We start from the raw sequence: 23,723 nt of genomic DNA on the forward strand, positions 1-23,723 counted from the left end.
AACTGAACATATTCTTAGAAGGTTTTGTGAGATTCATAGCACTGAAGGGATAGTCCACCCAAAAAAATAAATAATCATCTCATAATGCTAATAATTGGAACTTTTTTTTTAATTATAAACCATCATTTCCATCTAAATGTCGAACACATTCACCAGAGGGTTTACGAGTTTTCACTTGACGTAACATAATTGTATTGTGAAGCTAACCTGATAAGTGACAGCCCTCTGCACTTCCGCATCACTTCTTGTGCACGCCTCACAATGTGCTTACGTTTGCACCAAGTGTAAACTCAACCATCTTGTGAACATGGCCTATAATGGTTTATAGTCCAAAAGTCTAAAACATTAGTACCTATGATTTGGCTTCAGCAGACATTGATTCATCCAGTAGGGTCAATGTCATGATGGCTGTATGTGCTTTTAGGAGCATGAACATTTGGGAACCCATTCACTTATATTATATGGACTCACAGAAATGGATTATTTTTCTAAAAATCTTCTTTTGTGTTCATCTGAGGAAAGAATATCAAACATCTGGGATGCCGTGGTGGGATTTTCGTATGGACCATCCCTTTAAAGGACTCATGTTTTTGACTTTCCTAAAAACAAAGCATTTAGCCTAAAGAGAAAATCACATCTGGAAAATGAATTCCATGCAGATCAACACAAATGCCTTTGAGCATCAACTGTCAACACGTGTGGAAGAGGTTTCTGTCCATACGACTGGGCCTCTGGAGAAACCAATCTCACGCATTACTACCAAAGCGTTAACAAGCCGTCTCTCGCCAGCGATGTCACCACACACACCTGAGGCGACACTCTTTTAGGTCATCGTCCTAGCCTGACATGTGGTGACGGACAGCGAGCAGTGCCAGTTCGAGCACTGCCAGCTGAGTTCATTATTCATGTTTAATTGCACCAACTACTCTTGAGTCAGTCCTGGAAACCTGGACGGTTGCTGTGAAAAGCACTATAGTGATCAACACATTTATGATCAAACCAACGCTTGTTTAACAAATCCACCTTCAGCGATAAATTTCAAAGGCCATTACTCTAGGACCAGAAAAAATGTTAATAGCTGGTCTGTGTACACAAGCAGACTCAGACCCTCTTTACACAAGGCATCAATATCCGTCTCAGGTGATCTGATAACAAGTGCTTATAACAGAATAATAACAAGTGATAACAGTGTTTACACCACAGATGTTTTGTCGTCACATGCTTTACCTCCAAATGCACACTACCAGTCAAACGTATATATATAGTAAAGTGTAATTTATTCCTGTGATCATCAAAGCTGAATTTTCAGCATCATTACTCCAGTCTTCAGTGTCACATGATCCTTCAGAAATCATTCTGATATGATGCTTTGATGGTCAAGAAACATTTCTCATTATTATCAATGTTGAAAACATTACATTTTTATTTCAGGATTCTTTGATGAATAGAAAGTTCAACAGAACAGCATTTATCCGAAATAGAAGCTTTTGTAACATTAAACACTAACGTTCAAAAGTTTGGGGTCAGTAAAAGAAATAAAAGAAATCAATACTTTTATTCAAGGATAATTAAATTAAATTGATAATATAATTACATTTATCAAAAGTGACAGTAAAGACATTTATAATGTTACAAAAGATTATATTTTAAAAAAAATGCTGTTCTTTTGAACTTTCTATGAACTTTCTATTCATCAGAGAATCCTGGAAAAAAAAATTACACAACTGTTTTCAACATTGATAATAATAATGAATGTTTTTTTGAGCATCAAAGCATCATATCAGAGTGATTTCTGAAGGATCATGTGACACTGAAGACTGGAGTAATGATGCTGAAAATTCAGCTTTGATCACAGGAATAAATTACATTTTAAAATAATTTGATGTTTTTATCAAATAAATGCTGCCTTGGTGAGCAGAAGCGACTTCTTTTAAAAACATAAAAAATCTGACCGATCCAAAACTTTTGACTGGTAGTGTAGTTTGAGAGATCCAAACACATGTGGATGTAATACCAGATGTACTGTAAACCGGGTAGAGTAAATCAGAACACTTGCTTATTCTGCTTTGCGCTCAAGGTTACATCCAATTTCTATGGAAGCTATAAAAATAAAAAGGTAATTATGAATTTTTCTGAGTTTATGTCTCACAATTCTGACTTTTTTCTCAGAATTCCGAGTGTAAACCTTCCAAATGAAAACATAAATATAGTCCTAACCATATCCCTACCCATAAGATTTCCCTAAAATCAGAGGGAAATGATAGGTGAATAACTCTGATGTAGAAGCACATAACCCTGGTTGTAAACCTAAACTTGACATAAACTGTAAACTTGTCTCTCAAATCTGATTGGTTGATTGGAATGTTGTTCCCGGATCAATATCCTTGTTGGTCCTGGAACAACATTCCAATCAACCAATCAGATTTGAGGGACAAGATTTGTTCTACTTGGTGAAATCACGTTCTCCGTGGCCATTTGCACATGCTGTCAGTTTAAAAATCCATGTAGTGTGAACAAAGCCTTAGACAGCAAAAGCTCCAATGTTAACCACACTTCATACCAATAGTCAAAGTCTAGCTAAGTCAGACTAAACTGATTGTAGCATTTCATAAGCATGTATTAATATCATGTTTGTATGGTGTCAGAAAGATGTGTAGGTAATGGGTGGTGTTGTAATTGCCCTGTTCTTACCTGCTGTCCCAAAACCGTATTTTTCTGTCATAATGGCTACTGATGATAAGGTACTCGGAGCACACAACATCACTACAGAAAGACAAAACCTCAATGGTTTGTATGCCTGTAAGTAGTACAGAGAGAATAATGAAATTAGTAACTGACATGTGGTAAGATGTTGACAATTTATTGCAGACAGATGCGTAAAGTCTCAATGTTAATGCATGAGCGAATTGTTGCATATTTCTACATACACGCTGCTCGCTGGAGGTCCCATATCTTGACGGTCCTGTCCGCACTGCCCGTGACCACCTGCCTCTGACTGTATTTAAATTTGGCTGCTGTCACTTTACGAGAATGACCCGTCAATGTAACCTGCAACAACAGCAAAGTGCTTATTAATGAGAGGTTGAACAGAATCTCCATGACATATTCCAGCCCAAACTAAAAGAAATAAATAAGAAATTCTATTATTTCTATGAAGTTTTCTTTTTTTCTTTTTTTTTTGTTGTAATTTCATGACAATTTAATTATTTATATTGTAATTAGAATGATTTATGAAAGATCATGTGACACTGAAGTAATTGGAATAAAATACAATTTATACTTTTTTACAATTGTATGTGGACGCTAAGAAAATAGGAGCATTTTCTTAAAGATTATGATGTTTCAATTGCTCTATCAAGACTCCAGATGTTGTGTTTCTTAAAATTTGTGAAAATAAAAACATAACATTAACAAAACAGTATTATGGTCATATCTGACCCAGTTCTTAATGTTTCACTTTTTCATTTGTCCTCTTTATTGTCTCACTTTCTGTCACGCTGGTACATTTTCAGACACAGTTTTTATGGGACATATGAGTCATTCCTGTTATGCAGTACCTTTTGAACTTTGTACCTTATAAAAAATATTATTAAAGTAAACATTTCTATATAAGTGCATATCAGAATCCCAGGCACCTTTTTAAAAAATCTACCTCTATGATCACATAATTGTTATACTTCCTTATAAGAACGAATACAATTTCCACCTTTAAATATTGTGAGATTAGGCTAATACAATTTATACAATATATTAAGACATATATGGGCCATAAAAAGTGTAAGAATGACACACATTTAGGCCCGGTTTCACAGACAGGGCTTAGACTAAGCCAGGATTAGACCATAGATCAATTAGGACATTTAAGTAATTTTTATAAACATGCTTAGAAAAAAACATTACCGATGTGCATCTTAAAACTAAAAAGGCACTGATATATTTTTAAGATCAGCAAGTTTATTTCAGTGGAAACAGCTCAGACTTACATTTTAGTCTAGGACTAGTCTTAAGCCCTGTCTGTGAAACCAGGGGTTAGACTGTTTGCCTCAAAAATCATGAGATAAGCTGATTCCTCCCCATAAAACTCTCCCATGCACGCCTCACTGCCATGTAAAACACAAAGCAATCTGAGCAGGCACAGCAATACACATCTTTAAAATGGTTCATACTGGTCTGTCTCATCTGATGATGCTCTAGAGTAATTCAGAGAGACAGACTAACCCACGGGAGGTTTGGGTGGGTAAGAGGTGGGAAGCTCTGTTACCTTGGGAACGCTGTCCTCTAGCCTCCAAAATAGCGCTGACTTGTCATATGACGCAGCTAAAATCCGAGTGCCCTGATGGAAAAGCACAGTGACACATCCCACAATGCATTAGCGAAATAACCAACCACAGCATAATCAACTCAACAGCCTTACAGGAACAGTATCCTTAGATTGCTGACAAAGATCCTTCGAGGGCTCTTACAGTCCTAGCAGCACAACATGCTAATTAACAATGACTCAGAGAAGACATCTGGAATGCTCTTCAGATCACCTAAAGCAGAAGTTTTTATCTTAAGAGCCGCTGATTGGTTCTTCCAAGCCGGAAGCGCATCCGATCGATTTGTCTTTCCTATATGCAACCTTATTTATTCCCATCCCCGTCTCAGTGTGCCCTCCTCCTCCTCCTCCCCAGCACCACCTGGCTAATAAAATCTATCAAATATGATTAACGCAATAATTTACATTTTCACTTTGAGTCACTCTCATTCTGCTTTCTAAAGACTAATTTGAAAACATTCAAATGAATTGTGATTTATTTTTCTATTAACAGTCATTACATTAAGAAATCATAATCACGTCTGAATATGGAAAATAAAACATGTATTGTGTTTTCTTGTAGCTTCCTATGAAGTTTCAATAAAATGGGGTGTGTGGGGTGAATAGGGTGAATTCAATTAACAGTTGCACTACTTGTGTGCACGATATGGCAGAGCAAAAAGCTGCATCATATCACAAGCTTGCGATCAGGTTAAACCAGGCACTAATTTGTGTGGTCAGTACTTGCATAAAAAACAACAACTTTGAAATAGTTGATTACAAATGTTCAGTTTAGGTCTGCTCTTATTGAGTCTTATTCAATTGATTTGTGTGTTTTGTAGCAGTTCAGCATTGCAACCGATCTCAGACATGTGCGTTTAAATGAGTTAATAACAACTACCGGTCCTAATGAGCGAATTTGAATCAGTTTTTGAATCGGACACATGTTTTATTTTCCAGTGTGCATGGAAATGATCGCTGCAAAAACTAAAGCAAAATTCATGCAATCAATGTAATGCAACTTATTACATGGCTTGGTTGAATTCTAATGTAGAATGCGGTCTGTTATTTCTTGATAAGTATAACACACCGTTGCCATGAAAAACAGAGCGTTGCTATGGACGCAGGATTCTAACCGTAGAGACGGAACGGACTATTTTCTTTAGCGGAAGCAATACAATCGATTTTAAATCAATAAACTCCTTTTTAAATCAATATTTTGTGTCAAATTATTGATTTATTTGGTAGGTAGCCATGTAATAAGCAGGATAATGTAGAGTGAGGCGGTTGTTATAGCGAATACAACCCCTTCAGGCTGATCAGGACTTGAATCCTATTCGCTATAACAACCGACTCACTCTACATTATCCCTTACATATATACTTCAAACAAAGCGAGTGTGGCAAACTCGAACGCTAACATTATAATCAACAAAGCGTAGATAACTTGTAAGCTTGTGCTGGACTGGAGGATTCATACTGGAAACTGTGTAAATCTGCAGGGACTGACAGCTTCAGTGATTGTAAAGGGGGCCACTCTTGTACTGTGTCTTGTTAAGGCTAAAGTATACAAATTTGATTTACATGTACGCTAGTGTATACGTACAGTTGAACGTGTAACCTTTCAAAGCATACTCCATTTCATAGAGTGCGCAAAACACAGGCGGTCGACATGCGACACTTTAAACTAAAGTTGCGGATATCTCATAAACCTTCTCACACAAGCGCTAGTCAATGTGGGTGTCTGTTGTTTTTGCATTATTTTGTTGTTCTTCCTGTTCTGTCTCTTGAGTTCAGTAACAACAGACCAGGCCAGTGTTGCCACCTTGTGGAACAACTGATTAGTGCAAAACAAATTCAAAGCGCACGTGCAACCTACTGGTGATGAAATTCTGTGAATAATTCATTTAAACAAAATTGTGTGTGTGTGTGTGTACTTGTACAACTATCTTTGTGAGGACCAGTTTGAGTTTTAGACCATTGGAGTGAGGATAAAGAGAGTAAAGTGAGGACATTTTGGCCGGTCCTCACTTTCTGAGACCCTTTTAAAGGCCTGTTTGAGGGTCAAGACGTGGTTTTAGGGATAAGGTTATAATGAGGTTAAGGGTCGGTTTAGGGTAAGGGTTCGGGTTAGGCACTTAGTTGTGATGGGTAAGCGGTTAGAGATTGCATTGTGTCAATGAATGTCCTCATAAAGATAGATGTACAAGAATGTGTGTGTGTGTGTGTGTGTGTGTGTGTGTGTGTGTGTGTGTGTGTGTGTGTGTGTGTGTGTGTGTGTGTGTGTGTGTGTGTGTGTGTGTGTGTGTGTGTGTGTGTGTGTGTGTCTGTACCGTAGGGTCGAACTCAATGCTGGTGATGCCCTCATTACTTCCATCTAACGTCGCTCTGTTCTGAAGAGTACCTGTGTAAACAAAACACTGCACTATGTTACATCAAGCCTGGGAATATTCACTAAATCCTGTTGTGTGTCTATTGACTGCATAATAGAGCTCATCACTTGAGATCATGGTTTATCTACACACAGTGATGCTTGCCCATGCAAAATGTGCTGACATGATGGTGGGGTGTTTTGGGTGTTTGCCAGGGCTTTTCTCTGTGGTTACTAACGTGCTTGGAGTGGTTTTTATTGTGCTGCATTGTGACATTCTGGTCTCAAAAAAGTGATTTTCTTACTCATCATTTCAGTAATTTTTATATTTCAAATATCTACAAATATAAAAAATAACCTTAATTCATATTTTTTCTTGTTTTAAGAACAAATCTCACTTAATTTTGATACATTTCTCAGAAAACAAGACTTCTTATCTTGTAGTCTCGAGTTAATGTGTTTAGATATTGTGCTGACACCTGCTGGTGGTCACAGGCAGTCACATGTACTGACTAAATCATTTAGCATCACTTGTGTGGTTCTTTATTATCCATCTGAACTCTATATGTCTATAGTCTACATGGCTAAAGCTGACAATGAAACAGATCAGTTTTGTGATGTACCTGCTTCAATGTCCCACAGTTTGATGACTCTGTCAGTCCCTCCTGTAGCCAACAGGTTTGAACTGGTGCTGAACCGCACAGCGTTGATTCCCAGCTCATGAGCATCCTGAAAACACAAAACATACATTCATTTCTAATTCTTTACATCCACATGTATGTATTAGACAATGCATGTATGTATTATACATGTATTAGACAGTTTTTAATACAGAGGAACATTGCATTTAGGTATACATTTAATCAGTTCATGCATTGAGTGTTATAATCTTTTAAACACCCCTAGCAAATTCCCAAAACTGCCTAGCAACCACCCAGAATCCCCTATCCTGTAATGCAATCGAACCCATGACCTTGGCGTTGAGAGCACTATCTTTTACTTTTTGAGCTACCAGAACACTTTTATGCCGCTTACTTTAATTACAATTTAAAAGAACTGTTTTCTATTTCAATTCATTTTAAATGTAATTTATTCTTGTGATCAAAGCTGTATTTTCCACATATCAGCAAATCATCATATCAGAGTGATTTCTGAAGGATCATGTGACACTGAGGACTGGAGTAATGATGCTGAAAATTCAGCTTTGACGTCACAGGAATAATTTAATAAATATATTTTTTTTTAAATATTCGAATAGAAAACACAAATTTTAAATGTTTATAATATTTCACAATAGTACTGTTTTTTCTGTATTTTTGATCAAACAAATGCAGCCTTCATGAGCATAAGACACTTCTTTCAAAAACATAAATATTTCCAAAAAACAAACCAAAAAATGATAAACTTTTGACCGGTAAGCCTGAGTACCCCTGCTCACAGCTTTCAGCCTGGACAGACAAATTACTGGATGAAAAATGAGTGAAAACGTATCGTGTCAGACCTGCTGTCAGAAGCTTTAGGAAAATGATTACAGTATGCGGATAACATGGTGTTTACATGGCTCCTCAAGGTATAATCTTGTTGTTAAAAAAACATTCTTTTAACATGGTACAAGTCCAAATACCAAGGTACAACAATGGTACTTTTTGTTTAAGGTATGCATCCAAACGTGTCTGATTTGAAGGAACTTCACTACCTTACCACAGCACAAATAATAACAGTAGCTGTCATGCTCAATGTTATATTCGTACAGTCACTCATGTGAAACTGAAGAAGGGGAAGAAACTTTGCTAAGGTGTGAAAATGATAACAGCGAGCAGTGTATTACTTTACACTCAAGGGGAAATTAAAACAGCGGGCGATAAGCACTGCAATATTTTGCCATCAAGAAGAAATTTCTTGAAGAAAGAAATGATGAAATGACAGGAAATAGTATTTAAATTCTGACGTGCCAACGACCAAAAGATCAACAGGAAATGCAAATGAGTAATTGTGACACATGTCCATTTAAGGAAGTGGAAACTCCTCTCCATGCCACAACTAGGGCTGGTTCCTGCTGTCAGCCATTCAAATGAAAATGGGTGTCTGCACATGACAGAGCTGCAGTGTCCCACAGAAAGACACTGTTTCACAGCGACACACAGACGCTTTGTTCCACAGCCTCATCATCCACAGACCACCAGCTACCACTATAGCGGATGTGCTCGTAAAATATCGACCCTTACATGCTATGACCCCTTTAAGAACCACAAGATTAATATTATTGTCCATTTAAATATCATCACTCCATCCACTAGTCCATCTACACAACTGTTTCCTTATCATTTTAACAAGGTTATATAGGTTCCTACTTGTTTTATAGCCCAAAAGGAACATAATATCAACATCGTAATATAACAGCACAAAGTATGTGAGAAACATGTTTTGTTGTTGATCATGTAACACGCACCAGTGAATAAATTGCCTTGGTTGGGACTCTGGCAACCAGACAGACTCCTAATGGGATAAAGAGATCTTCCTCTGACCTGCAGACTGATTTACCTCTGATCTTCCTCCTGGACACACAAACAACAGAAAAAACATCAATAATACTGATAAATAGTACATCTTATATATAGATAGCATTTCTTTGGCCAAAACATTCATTTGGAGTTCGTTTCGGGAGTTTGAAAAGCTGGTAAGCACCTTTGAACTATCATTGGTCCGTGGCGATTATGTAATAGGTAATAGGCTCAGAGGCCCCGCCTTCTTTAAGGTGGAAATCTTCATTTCTCTGTTCAGTCTGTCGAGGTCAGATGCGAGCAAAAACATGAACACTAGAGAGCCGCTTTAAGGGAGAAACTGAAAAACGAACTGAAAAAGTAACTAACAGTTTGTGCATGTTTAATACTCTAAAACTGTATAAAGTCTGTCGGGAGTCTTTCGGTAACAGTCTCTTGCTGCAAAGGTATTTCACACTTTTTTTTTACCCCTAAGCGAAGAACGAAAAAGAACTTCGCCTAGTGTATTTAATGACCTTAAAGTTGAGGTCACATTAGTGAAATTTCACAGGCAAAAAAAAAAGTAACTTGAATCTTCGTGGGGAAATCTTTCACAATCGCATTGATTTCTATTGATTTGATTTATTTAATAAGTAATATGCACTTTTTAGTTTAGCAATATCCAGGTCCAGATAGAATCTGAAGACTTTTCTGTATTATATTTCCATATGGAACTGAGAGTACAACACTGTTATTGGCAGTTAAAAGCTTCAGGTTAATTTAGCTATTAAAGAACAGATGTTGCTTGATACTGGTGTTTGTGATCATATTTTAATGTATTAACATAATCATAAACACAGTAGTTTTACCATTTACTGCACTTTGTTATTCTTCTAGTTATTCACATGCTAATGAACCCAAAGTCTTGCATATTCACAGAAAATAACATTTTGTGTTGCAAAATAAGGTGGATAGTAACATAATAATTTAACAGTAACTAATGCGGCCTTCACGTGCTATCAGAATCATCTTATGCGAGTCAGAAATTGGACACTGTTGCCCTCTCAAGTCGTATTTACAACTGGTAAACTTGGAGATAATTTTGATACCCAAGTTCCAGAGTTGGGCGGGCCATAAACAAGGAAGAGTATTCGGGGGGGGTTTTTTCACAAAATTAAATCGCCTTGTCTTGTCATTAAGGTAGTGCATATTTACATATATGAATAGTCATTTGAAGCATATTATGTGTTTTATACACAGCAAAAATACCCCTATTTGACCCAAATTCCAGAATTGTTAGCAAGCTTACTAGATAGATAGTGGAGTGAATGTTTCAACAAATGGGATAATACATTTTATTAAAAATTAAATATCTTCATACACTTTGGCTTTTATAAGATTTCCCTAATAAATAAGCAAGAATAAACCTGGTATCTTCCAGATTCTTTCCGACAACAAAGCTCTTGAAGTTATCTGTTTCACTTGAAGCACGACTTCAGAAGTGGGAAGTAGGATATTCCCGATAGCATGTGAAGGCAGCATAATTACTGCAAAGCATAATAATAACGTTTCTCATAAAGCAACGTACAGCAGTAATAATAATGTTTCCCATACAAACAACGGCTATTGAGATAGAATGGATGTGACACTCTGTCAAATTAAAGTTAAACATTATTGTATTTATTCAATTTTAAATATTTCAGATTGGTTTTATCATATCACCGTAAAGTTGCCAAGAGATGTGATCACATGGTGCCTATGATCAAGATGTATGAACTAGTTTAAGGAGTTTATTCAAATCATATTTATATATTTACCATATTTTAAGTTCAGGTTAACTTTTCAAGCATTTATTTTTTGTGTGCTTTTTATGCTACGCATAATAATAAAAAAGATCATATTCAACTATGGAATTTCCTTTTGGCAAAATTTAGTTTTATGTATATGTTTATTGTGTATTGTTCTGATCTGCATATATATATTTTTAGTATTTATCTATGTGTTCTAGGTGTTTCTGTGTACTTGTCTGAAGCCTTTTGTTTTTACACTAACTTGCTTAGTTTGTCTTCTTAGTTTGTTACTTTTAAACGTAACATTCCCCAACACTCCCAACTTATGCTATACAGTGATACGTCAGCGCTTTAAGGGCTTTTACTAAAAACTTACTCGAAGAGTCCTTTGATGGAGCTGAAGATGCGCGGGGACGTAGCTGAAGCAGACCTGAGGAAAAATGTCAAATTCTGTACAATCTGAACAATCTGAAGAACTCTGAGATGGAAGATCGAGTAATCACTGTAATAATTATGCATAAATGCCACTACTGTTACCTGAAAAGTGGTCCATGGGATCTCTCTGCAGTTTCACATTTGGGGGACGATGGTTCGGATGGTGACACATTTCCAGACTCTCTGACAGGCGAAAGCAAAACCATTCATGAAAACTCTCTGAATAAAATCAAACAATTCATGATGATCCATATGTTAACTTTATAATGTTGTTTATGCTGCCCACATATGCACATATTCATCTAAAAATCACTTACTCACCCTTATGTCATTCCAAACCAACATAACTTTCTTTCTTTTGTGAAACACAAATACATAAATGACAATGCATTCTTTAACATTTCTCCTTTTGTGCTTAAGGCGAGACACTACAGGTGAATAGGGTAACATTTTTAAATAATAGATATCACCATGAAACTTCCTCAGTTGATTACTTACACAAGTATATAAAAAAATGTATTACAAGTTTTAGAAATTTGTATGTTTAATTATGCAAATTAGGCATTATCTCATTAAATATGCACGATTTTGCATATATTTTCGGTAGATAGATCTGAACATATGATAAAGCCAGGTGCAAAATTTTTTTTTCATTTTGTTTACACACAAGATGGAAAAAAAAATTCAGAGGGATTTCAGGATATATGCTTTCATTACCTAGGAAATCAAAATATACTGTCCATAGCCTTAAAAAATCGATTTTCGCCTTATTTTTTTGATTAAAATGTCACACAAATCAGGCCAGGAATGATTTATTAACAAATCCCTCTGAAAATATCTTCAGAAGTGTATAAATGGAAAGTTTGGTGTACATAAGTGCTACATAGGCTGAGATGTTTCCACTGGAGAATGACAAAAAACTCATTTTGAGAAGACGGCAGTTAAAGATTTAAATAGCTCTAAATGAGATTTCGTCGTTAGCTTTAAATCCCCCTTTGGACATTCACGATTGGTTACTGATAGAAAGGAAATGCCCATATTTGGGTTACATATCGTTGTGCAGTAGACTCAGAGCTTTACAACGACACCGGTCATGACAGACTTCAGTGAACAGACGAAGCTCGGCGTGTCACGTTGGAATGCTAACTTCTTGGTAAATTCGGGAAAAATTTACTGCCGCAAGTAAACAAAATGTAATAAAATAAACATCTTAATGTATATTATCAACGTTTTCTTTATAGCAGCTTGAAAGAACACATATTGAAGGAGTAAACTAGCCCAAAATCTCAAAACTGACCAATCTATGTTTTTGTCTGCCGTGTCTCGCCTTAACAGAAGAAAGTTATAAGGGTTTTGGATCGACATGAAGTCAGATTTACGCTGCAGTGTCACTTTACACAGTTGTTACTTACTCATTAATATTCACGTTCTTACTGGCAGCCATCTGAAGCTCTTTGTGAATACTGGCCTCTCTGGCTCTAAGAAAGAAGAGGAAACGTGATCAAGAAGGATGTGGTGTTTATGGAATGGGCAAAATTTGCTCTCAAGATTTAGGAAAAAGGAACATACAAATTATCTGCCAGCAGAAAAGCACAGCAGCAGAGAGAATGTGCTCAGTGGACTTTGAAATATGGCCTTTGTTTAACAAAACACCAATTCATTAACTACATTAACCATCTTCCAAGCCATTGATTTTCAGCAAATAATGTTTCTACTGTTGTATGACATGGCCTTGGTGTCGCTTATTCCTTGCTGACAGATGTTGCGTACAGTACAATGACCTCAAAACTTATTTGGACACTTTTAAAAATGTAGTACTTTTAGCTCCCACATTGTAACACAGGCCTGGTTTCGCAGACAAGGCTGTTAAATTAGGACCTTTCTGTAGCTTTTATAAATGTGCCTTAGAAAAAAAAAACATTATTGGTTTGCATTTTGAGAAAAAACAATGGCATAGACATATTTTAAGATATTTCAGTGCAAGTTGCTTTCAGTTAAGACAGCTCAAACATGCATTTTAATCTGGGACTAGGCTTAAGCCTTGTCTGTAAAACTGGGAGCTGAAGTCTCAATCTTATGCTATTTTGGATTTAACATTTCATGTAGTGTGGGTGTAAAAGTTGTAAAAGTTGTAAAAGATCAAAGTGCACGATAAATGGAGTTATTGAGTTGTTAGAAGGCACTGAGGACTCTGGCTGGAATTGATATGGTAAAATTGGTGCAATCGTTACTGTTATCACTGTGTGTCCAATCCCTGAGGAAGATCCGGAGCTAAAATTCAGATATGGTAATGACTTGGCCATCTGACCAATCAGAGAAGAGTAGACCAATCACAACAGACTGGGCCATCTGACCAATCAGAGCAGAGTAGACCAATCACAACAGACTGGGTCATCTGACCAATGAGTGCAGAGCAGACCAGTCAAAAAAGACTGGGCATCTGACCAATCAGAGCAGAGTAGACCAATCATAACAGACTGGGCCATCTGACCAATCAGAGCAGAGTAGACCAATCACAACAGACTGAGCCATCTGACCAATCAGAGCAGACTAGACCAATCACAACAGACTGAGCCATCTGACCAATCAGAGCAGAGTAGACCAATCACAACAGACTGAGCCATCTGACCAATCAGAGCAGACTAGACCAATCACAACAGACTGAGCCATCTGACCAATCAGAGCAGAGTAGACCAATCACAACAGACTGGGTCATCTGACCAACCAGAGCAGAGTAAACCAATCACAACAGACTGGGCCATCTGACTAATCAGAGCAGAGTAGACCAATCACAGCAGACTGATCCATCTGACTAATCAGAGCAGAGTAGACCAATCACAACAGACTGGGTCATCTGACCAATCAGAGCAGAGTAGACCAATCACAACAGACTGAGCCATCTGACCAATCAGAGCAGAGTAGACCAATCACAACAGACTGAGCCATCTGACCAATCAGAGCAGAGTAGACCAATCACAACAGACTGGGTCATCTGACCAACCAGAGCAGAGTAAACCAATCACAACAGACTGAGACATCTGACCAATCAGAGCAGAGTAGACCGATCACAACAGACTGGGACATCTGACCAATCAGAGCAGGGTAAACCAATCACAACAGACTGGGTCATCTGACCAATTAGAACAGAGTAGACCAATCACAACAGACTGGGCCATCTGACCAATCAGAGCAGAGTAAACCAATCACAACAGACTGAGCCATCTGACCAATCAGAGTAGACCAATCACAACAGACTGGGCCATCTGACCAATGAGTGCAGAGTAAACCAATCACAACAGACTGGGCCATCTGACCAATCAGAGCAGAGTAGACCAATCAAAAAAGACTGGGTCATCTGACCAATCAGAGCAGAGTAGACCAATCAAAAAAGACTGGGCATCTGACCAATCAGAGCAGAGTAGACCAATCAAAAAAGACTGGGTCATCTGACCAATCAGAGCAGAGTAGACCAATCACAACAGACTGGGCCATCTGACCAATGAGTGCAGAGTAAACCAATCACAACAGACTGGGCCATCTGACCAATCAGAGCAGAGTAGACCAATCATAACAGACTGGGTCATCTGACCAATCAGAGCAGAGTAGACCAATCACAACAGACTGAGCCATCTGACCAATCAGAGCAGAGTAGACCAATCACAACAGACTGAGCCATCTGACCAATCAGAGCAGAGTAGACCAATCACAACAGACTGGGTCATCTGACCAACCAGAGCAGAGTAGACCAATCACAACAGACTGGGCCATCTGACCAATCAGAGCAGAGTAGACCAATCATAACAGACTGGGTCATCTGACCAATCAGAGCAGAGTAGACCAATCACAACAGACTGGGCCATCTGACCAATCAGAGCAGAGTAGACCAATCACAACAGACTGAGACATCTGACCAATCAGAGCAGAGTAGACCAATCACAACAGACTGAGACATCTGACCAATCAGAGCAGAGTAGACCAATCACAACAGACTGAGCCATCTGACCAATCAGAGCAGAGTAGACCAATCATAACAGACTGGGTCATCTGACCAATCAGAGCAGAGTAGACCAATCACAACAGACTGAGCCATCTGACCAATCAGAGCAGAGTAGACCAATCACCCACAAACCAATCAGAGCAGAGTAGACCAATCACAACAAACCAATCAGAGCATTCCAGACCTGTATGAGTGACTTTCTTGTCAACACAAAAGCAGATATTTTAAATCATTTTTTGCCCATTCAATAAATGTCAATGGGGTTCAGCACAGAACTAGACCACATTGGCTTTCATTGAATGGACAAAAAAAAGCAGTAAGACATTTTTCAAACTTATCTGTTCCACAGAAGAAAGTAAGTCATACAGGTTTGATGATGAAAGAATTTTCGTTTCAGGAATGAACAATCCCTTTAAATCCATTCTGCAGAATTAATGCACAGTGGCTTGAATAAAAATATGTGAGACTTATGCATTTTTTGCTTTTCTCTTTGGTGACTCTTATGGCGCAGTAATCACATTTTTCACCTTTAAGAGATTATTACTATGTATAATTCTTGTGTGTAACCCTTTAACACGCGCCCCATCCCCCCTCTGACCTCACTCTCTTCTCATTACGATGGTTCATGCGGACAGCAGCCTGCTGTTTTAGTTGGATCATGTTCTCCAGGATCTCGGAGCTGTGGAGTTTCTCTTGTCGGTACGTCCTCTCCGTGTTCTGGTGCTGCTCCAGCAGAGAGTCATAGTTTTGTTTCAGGAGTCGGTTTCCGGTCTGCACCTCAGCCACGCGTTCCTGAAGCACCCTGTGCTCTGAGGCCAGAAGACTGAGATGCTTTTCCACCTCATACAGCCTTATTTAAAAAAAAGAAAAAAGACAAAAAAAATGACTATATGCAAGATGTATGATAAAATGGTTCCACTTTCCAATACTTCAGGAATTTGATTAGATATACCGTGTATTGCAGAATGTTCAGTGTCTTTTTCTGTACAGTGCAAGTGGTAACTTCCACCTGAAGCCATATGTTAGCTTTGTGACCAAAATGTAGGAAATTATTCACTGATAATCACTGAAGAGTCAACAGCTTGAGGATGAATAAATGGCACTTTCTACGTATAGGATATAAAATATGGTTTAAATCTCTCTTTCAAAAAAAAAATTTTTTTTTTCAACCAAGTGTCAATAAAGATACAATGGGAGGTCAAACTAAATAGCAAATGAAGTGTTTATTCATTATACACACATTAATGTATATATATATATATATATATATATATATATATATATATTTACTTATTTTTATTATTTATTTATTTTTATCAGTTAAAAGTTTAGAAATTTCTATTTTGAATAAACGCTGTTCTGTTTCTTTTATATATCAATGAATTCTGGAAAAAAGCATCACAAATTAAATAAAAAAATATTACGCAGCACAACTGTTTCCAACATTGATAATAAATCAGCATATCAGAATGATTTCTGAAGGATCATGTGACACTGAAGACCGGAGTAATGATGCTGAAAATTCAGCTTTGCATCTCAGATATAAATTATTTTTCATTAGTATATTAAAATAGAAAAACATAAAAATTGTAATTGTAATAATATTTCACAATATTACTGTTTTTTTCTGTATTTTGATCAAGCAGAAGAGACTTCTTTCAAAAACAAAAAATATTAATGTTTCCAAAGTTCTGCCAGGTACTGTGTGTGTATATAATGCAATTTTAAATAAACCTATAGACCAGTAGTGGCAAGCAGGGTTGAGACTAACTACATTTCATAACATAATAGCACAATAAGTTCATATAAATTAAATAAAAATATTTGTTTAATATATTTGTTTGTCATATTACAAAAACATAGGTAACAGGGATAAATGGTTTGAAAATTTTGAAAAAAAAAATTAATACTACAATCAGCTTTATATAATTGTCAATATTGAGGGTCATGCATTTGATGTGCTTAATTGTATGTTAATTTCATCTTAAATCAATCAGATCTAATCATTTTTAGATGTGCCTCTAACCCTTTAAAGTCAAAATTGTGCCCTATTTGTGGAAAGTGACAAATGTAAAGAGTGGTGAGATGAGAATGATGTACATTTTGTGTGTTTTTGAGGTATAAAAGAATAAGGAGGTTTACTTGGTGTGTTGTTCATCCAGTGTCACGTCCTTCATCTGGAGTCGCTGCTGCAGTTCCACCACTTGGTATGCAAGCTGCGAGAACGAAAACAATTGGAAAGCCAAAAAACATATTTCAGAGAGGAAAAAAGGCCATGAAGGGAAACTCAGACAGTGTAGCTGCCCACTCATTACTACATTAACACACGTTTAAAGGAGTTTTCAATAGCTACAATAGCTAGATACAGGCCAGAGGACTTGTGTGTCGATAAAGCAAAGATATGAAGCAGGTTTTATCACATGCTTTTGCAAAAATGTTAGGACAGCCTCAATGCCAGATTAGGTGTAAGAACTGGTTCTGCTCGATTCTCAGACTAACTGTAATGTAAAAGTAATGTTCACATTTACGTTAGACTAATATGCTTTGACTATGAATATACTTTGACTACACGCTTTGCTTTTACAGGTGCAAAGCCATCAGTTCAGGAGGAACTTTGGCTTGCTTGTAGTAGGTTTGATGGTTTGACTGTCTGCTAACAGGAAGAGATAACAGCAGGCACACGTGTAAACCTGTTCAGTGAAACAGGTCACAACTTGTGCCATAACATTCAGTTTGGTCTATAAAGGTTCATTGGTAATCCAAACATCAATCTGCTTTCTTATGAGAGAGGCTGATTGTGTTTTCCCCACACATACTGTACTGTACTGTCCCATCATCTCATACCTCACCGGTGGTCGTCTTTAGAGACGTCAGGGAATCTTCAGATGAGGGGGCCGCTGAGGGCCTGCAGGGGCCGGAAAAGAAACCAATGTTATTTATATGTTACTCCAATGTAATTCAAAGAATTCATGCTAATGCTATGTTGTCATGTCGGTAAAGCGTGGTTGGTAAAGTGTTACATAAAGAAGATTCTGGAATTCTGCGTCTCAAAAATACATAATGGGGGGGGGGGGGGAATACAGGAAATCCATGATTCCACACATGGATGTGACGATCAAGGTTTTTTCCTGTAGTCTAAACATGTGCGTCATGTGGTAACATCTAAATTAACTAGTTTTTTTCGTGTCAAAAATATGATTTAATATGACTGCATCAAAGGTTACTCCGACGAATTTCATTTTCTAGGGTCAGTCACTTCTTCCAGTGTACCATATTATGACTCAGAGTAAAGGTTACCTTGACCCTGATCCCAGAATGCCTTTGGTTATGAAGGCTCTTTGCTTGGACTTCTCCAGCAAACTGTGATCTACAAGAAGAACAATAAGACAAACGACTTCTGAACATGCATGAAGAGCATCATCTTAATATTTGTTTGAAAAGAGGCCAGCTGATGTTTACATGCACTCCAAGTGTGTTTGTTAATGAGATTTTTCATTTGCACCCAAGTGTCAAGATTCACACAATGAGCGAGAACTCTGAATTTCCTTTGTATCAGTGTTATACTCAAGATATGCAAATTAGACCTTAAGTTAGTCACATTTTAATATTCTGTTCTTAGATCCAAATAAGCATTCATAAAAATGGAGCATGGAGAAATGTCATGTGTATAAACTGCATTATAACTATGTTATAGGTTAAATTCTAAAATAAAACTAAATAAATAAATATAGCATACATCCAACATTTAATAAAATACACATTGTAGAACTATATATATATAAAGTATATAAAAACCGCATTTAAAAAAACGAATATGAATAGGCTATAACATAAACAAATCACAACATATAATACTAAATTATAATGTAAAACATGTTGTATTTTAACTATTTCGTATTTTGTGTATAATACATAATTAATTGTATTAAATTGTTGTAAGTTCATAATCATATTTAAAATTAAATCAATTTAATCAACCATAAAGACATGATAGATACAAACTTCTGCATCCAAAACAAGTTTCTTCCTTCTCATAGCACTGCATTGCTTCAATAAGTTAAATGATATTAATAACATTGGCTTACATGACTCTATAATGTCCTGGAAGACGCTCGTCTGTGTCCTGTTGCGGTGTTTCAGCTGTCTAATAATGTGACGCTTCCATGTTTCGCTCTGTTTAAGTTCAGAGTTTCTCGCGCGCTGCAACGCAGCCATGATCATAAATAATAATAGTACAACAACAACAACAACAATCTACATTCTTAGTCATAGTACATAGGCTTACGCGCCGTCATCTATGTTTTCCATTGTTTTGAAGCGAATTGACAGGAAAGCGTCAGAAAGCGGTGCAGCTGTGCGCGCTCGCGTCACTTCAGTGTGTGTGTGTGTGTGTGTGTGCTGTAAACACATGGAGGACACGCCCGCTTCTGGGACTTCTGATGAGTAATCATGACTAATCTGTGCGCGCGTCTCAGCCAGAAACAGAGCGAGCAGAGCGACCAATAGAAAGAACAGTGGATAAAATGGGCGTGGCCTATTGTCCTGTATCATGTGACGTGAGTTACTTTTCTAAGCGATTAGTCGTGATGGACCAATCACAGTCGTCGTGATTACAAGTTGCGGTTATTTTAAACAATTTATTCGGGTGTACATTTTTATTAATATGTCTGATAACTCTCATATAAATCAAATATTTAAAATGTTATACATCGATTCACTGTACTAATAATGAGTAAAAAAAACGTCTTGAAGTTTAAACGCTGCTCATGGCAGTGCGGGTTTCTGAGCTGCAAAGCGCCCCCTGTCGTGACTAGCTTGTGTGTGCTGTAGAAATAGTTATATTTGCGAGTAATATTGCCACCCAGTGCGGAAAAGTACTTCAGCTGTACAAACACTTCCCTAAAACACTCCGGGCTTCTTTATTTAACACCTCAGCACAGAAACCTCAACACACACACATTGTGATTTAATGTGCATGACTGACAGTTTGCCACTACGAGGCTGATAGTCTCACTTCAATGACAGTTTAAGTACAAATACCGTGGGTTTTAAATATAAAATGTCAGGTTAGTTTTAGTGTAAGTGGAAAATATTGAGTAACACTTGTCCATTAACAAAATGTATGGTTTCTGCCAAAGGCTACATATAACTTGGATAGCAGTTTGCAGTGTTGCCAAACAATTTGCAGGGGAAGTTGCTAAAAACAGGTCGATTTGTTGCTAAAAAAAGTTGCGAAATTACGTTTTGATGTCATTGTGAGATGACGTCGATGCATTGAATTCACAATACGATTATACGGTAATGTAAAATAATATAATATAATATAAACACTTTTTCCAAGTCACCTCAATGGCAAAATGTACCACCCTCTATATAGAAACATTATGCATTTTTTATGACCAGATAATAAAAAAATGTAATACAAGATTGAATTATTGAACAGTTACACATTTTTGAACAATTACATTTTACTGTATGTATTTTCTTATTAACAAGTTAAACTACACATGCTGAACAATTCTAGTTTTAAGCTATAGTGACTATAACTATAGCTTGTTCAGCATGCGTTAAGGGTAGCCAAACGCATTACAAGTAATGTGAGTTGCGTAATCAGATTACTTTTTTCAAGTAACTAGTAAAGTAACGCATTACTTTTAAATTTACAACAAAAAATCTGAGTTTCTTTTTATAAGTAACACAAGTTACTTTATTTTCCCATTTTTGGACTGACAGTTCTCCTAAATTGTGAGTAAGTGCAGAGGTGTTGTGTGTAAACATGATGCTTACTGTAGTTCTAGACTAAATGTGAACAATGAACATGCATTTACTCATCTCTCTGCACAAAAACACATTCAGTATTCCTCAAAATGAATCAAATCAGTGAAATGCAAAATCAGAATATTACACAAACCTACAATAATAAAATAACACATACTTCATGTATTTAATCTCACTTTATTAGCCATACAGATGTGAATTTGCACTTCAACTTGAGGCTTATTCATTTCACTTTTGGTGTGAAAAGGCCTTTACATTTGACAAAAAAAATAACTTTTATTGGTATTAAAAAACAATCAAGCAAGTCCAGCCCAGGTGAGAAAAAGTAACAGAATGCATTACTTTCCATAAAAAGTAACTAAGTAATGCCTTTTTAAGGAGTAACGCAATATTGTAACGCATACCTTTTAAAAGTAACTTTCCCAAACACTGGTTATAGTTTGCTCTGCTGCACGAAGAAAAGTCCTTAAAAACAGGGCACAATACTGTGTTAATATGAAGGAATTTTCCGTATTGATTTTTCACAGGTGTTTTATCCGTATTTTAATTTAAGCATTGTGTTTTGTGTTTTAGGGTTACAGGAAATGTCCGTTAATTTAACGGATAATGTCCTTGCAGAAAATCACAGTTCTGTTTTTCTACGTATTTTTTAATAAATAAATTGTAAAAATTGCTAAATTTGTTGTTAGGTGCTTTATGAAACAAAAACATAAAAAAAGTTGCCAAGGTAGTCTGAGAAGTTGCTAAATCTTGCAATGAAATTCCTAAGTTAGCAAAACTGCCGGTGTCTGGAAACGCAAGGGAGTGCTGTGGGGTCTGTGGAAAAGTTTAGGAAAAAATCAGTAACAAATGTTGTATTCATTTTTCACACACACAATTGTGTAAATTCATAAATGAGTGAACTACATCAGTGTTTTCCAAAACCAAAGGTAATTTACATAATACATCTTTAAATATATATATATATATATATATATATAAAGACTAAACTAAATATAAAATAGACTAAAATAAAAAATACACCTACAGTAAGTGGGAAAAAAGTAATTTAAATGAAATACTTTTTTTTAAAACAAATAATATTTTAGACATATTTATACTATTATTTTTTCACAGTATGAATTAGGTCTTTACACATGAAAATATATGCCCTGGCCCGAGGCAGATCATATTTGGGGGTCTGTGGCATTTAAAAGATAGAAAACACCTGGTACAGAATGTTTCTCTCTTATCCAAGCTTTAAAAACAAAATAAATTCAAATCATGGGGTCTTAACACTTTTCCAAAATGCAAAATCCTCTTCCTTTTCAATAGACCGCTCTTGATTTATAATTTGTAAAAAAAAACAAAAAAAAACAGTCTTTCAAAATCATAAGAAACCACAAAAAACAATCATATTTAATAATAAAATGTTTAATATTAAAATAGTGTAAATGGCGGATTAAAACATATTTACAAAGCTTTCCTAAAAAGTTAACTATACATTTTCAGTGAAAAAAAAAAAAGAGGATTGCACAACACGACAAAGCATAATCAGCACACCAGTGGCAAAACCAAGCACATCGTGAGAGTCAGCCTGGTGCTTCAGCAAACATATCTACATATTCAAAACAACGGAACAACTCGGCGCTAGTCTTCGTGAAATGCTGTGAAACTACACTGAACTGCAACACAAAACTCAGTACATAATTCAACTGTTCGTATTCCAAAAGTAACACTGTTTCAAAATTCTACATGAAATATGGAAAACGCAAACGATTGAAGGAAAAGGTCCAGAAGAGTTCGCCTTGATAAATCTTTAAAAATGTATGTATGTATGTGAGCAAATTCACTCCGGTATTGAAATGTAGTGGGGGGAAAACCGTGTAAAAGTCAACTCACACTGCCAGTTTTACAAAAAGCTTCAAATATTTTATGCTTATTTAAAAGCATAAAACCAACGCAAGACATTAAAGTTTAAAGGTGCTTATTAGAAGTTCATTTCGGCCAATAAAACGAGCCGTTACTCCAGCGCGGGCTGAGCTCCTTTTTCAGTCATTCGCAGTAAGAGCATCTCGGAGTATTTCTCCAGGAGGGCCACGGTCCTGTCGTCCCGCAGCTGGCGGCCGGGGGAGTCTTCCGGCACGGGACGGGCGCGGGTCTCCTGTGGGCACAGGGAGAGAAGCTCGCACTGTACGCCCACAAACACCTCCTGCAAAATACTCTTCATCTGTTCCTGCTGCTCCGACAACTCCGGGATGGAGCACAGCTACAGAGAGGGAACACACAGTTTCACCATTAGATGGATTTAAGCTTCTTTCACTCTGAAGAATGCTATAGAAAAGGGGAGAACTCAAATAGTGGACCACGGTTCGGGTGCGGACCCTGGCTTGATTCCATCCAGACCGCGACACAATAGCCACGTTTCCATTAACCCTTCAAGTTGCGCAAATTGAAATTGCAAATTGCAAATACGGCCAATGGAAACGTCAATTGCGCAAAAAACATATATTGCACAAAAAAAAAAAAAAAATTTATTTACACGCTCGCCTTATATGAGGTGGTTTTTCAGGCAATTCGAAAAAGGAATATTTCAC

General features: G+C 36.8%; 2 protein-coding genes across 2 annotated transcripts in view; both read right to left on the minus strand.

Moving 5' to 3' along the window:
• Positions 1–19,750, minus strand: part of atg16l2 (ATG16 autophagy related 16-like 2) — a 44,154-nt gene extending 24,404 nt beyond the window's left edge. Inside the window, exons 1-14 of the mRNA XM_079885897.1 lie at positions 19,455–19,750; positions 18,667–18,736; positions 18,214–18,274; positions 17,512–17,585; positions 15,968–16,219; positions 12,785–12,850; positions 11,475–11,555; positions 11,314–11,367; positions 9,117–9,222; positions 7,291–7,396; positions 6,630–6,700; positions 4,262–4,333; positions 2,928–3,048; positions 2,692–2,797 (exon numbers count right to left, since the gene is read on the minus strand). Of these exons, the coding sequence (XP_079742023.1) occupies positions 2,692–2,797; positions 2,928–3,048; positions 4,262–4,333; positions 6,630–6,700; positions 7,291–7,396; positions 9,117–9,222; positions 11,314–11,367; positions 11,475–11,555; positions 12,785–12,850; positions 15,968–16,219; positions 17,512–17,585; positions 18,214–18,274; positions 18,667–18,736; positions 19,455–19,590 (1,376 nt within the window). The 5' untranslated portion in view covers positions 19,591–19,750. The remainder of the gene's footprint in view (positions 1–2,691; positions 2,798–2,927; positions 3,049–4,261; positions 4,334–6,629; positions 6,701–7,290; positions 7,397–9,116; positions 9,223–11,313; positions 11,368–11,474; positions 11,556–12,784; positions 12,851–15,967; positions 16,220–17,511; positions 17,586–18,213; positions 18,275–18,666; positions 18,737–19,454) is intronic.
• Positions 19,751–21,315: 1,565 nt separating this feature from the next.
• Positions 21,316–23,723, minus strand: part of wdr62 (WD repeat domain 62) — a 40,647-nt gene continuing 38,239 nt past the window's right edge. Inside the window, exons 32-33 of the mRNA XM_079885200.1 lie at positions 22,133–23,395; positions 21,316–21,911 (exon numbers count right to left, since the gene is read on the minus strand). Of these exons, the coding sequence (XP_079741326.1) occupies positions 23,150–23,395 (246 nt within the window). The 3' untranslated portion in view covers positions 21,316–21,911; positions 22,133–23,149. The remainder of the gene's footprint in view (positions 21,912–22,132; positions 23,396–23,723) is intronic.

Source organism: Squalius cephalus (assembly GCF_949319135.1).
Source record: "Squalius cephalus genome assembly, chromosome: 11".
NCBI lineage: Eukaryota > Metazoa > Chordata > Actinopteri > Cypriniformes > Leuciscidae > Squalius > Squalius cephalus.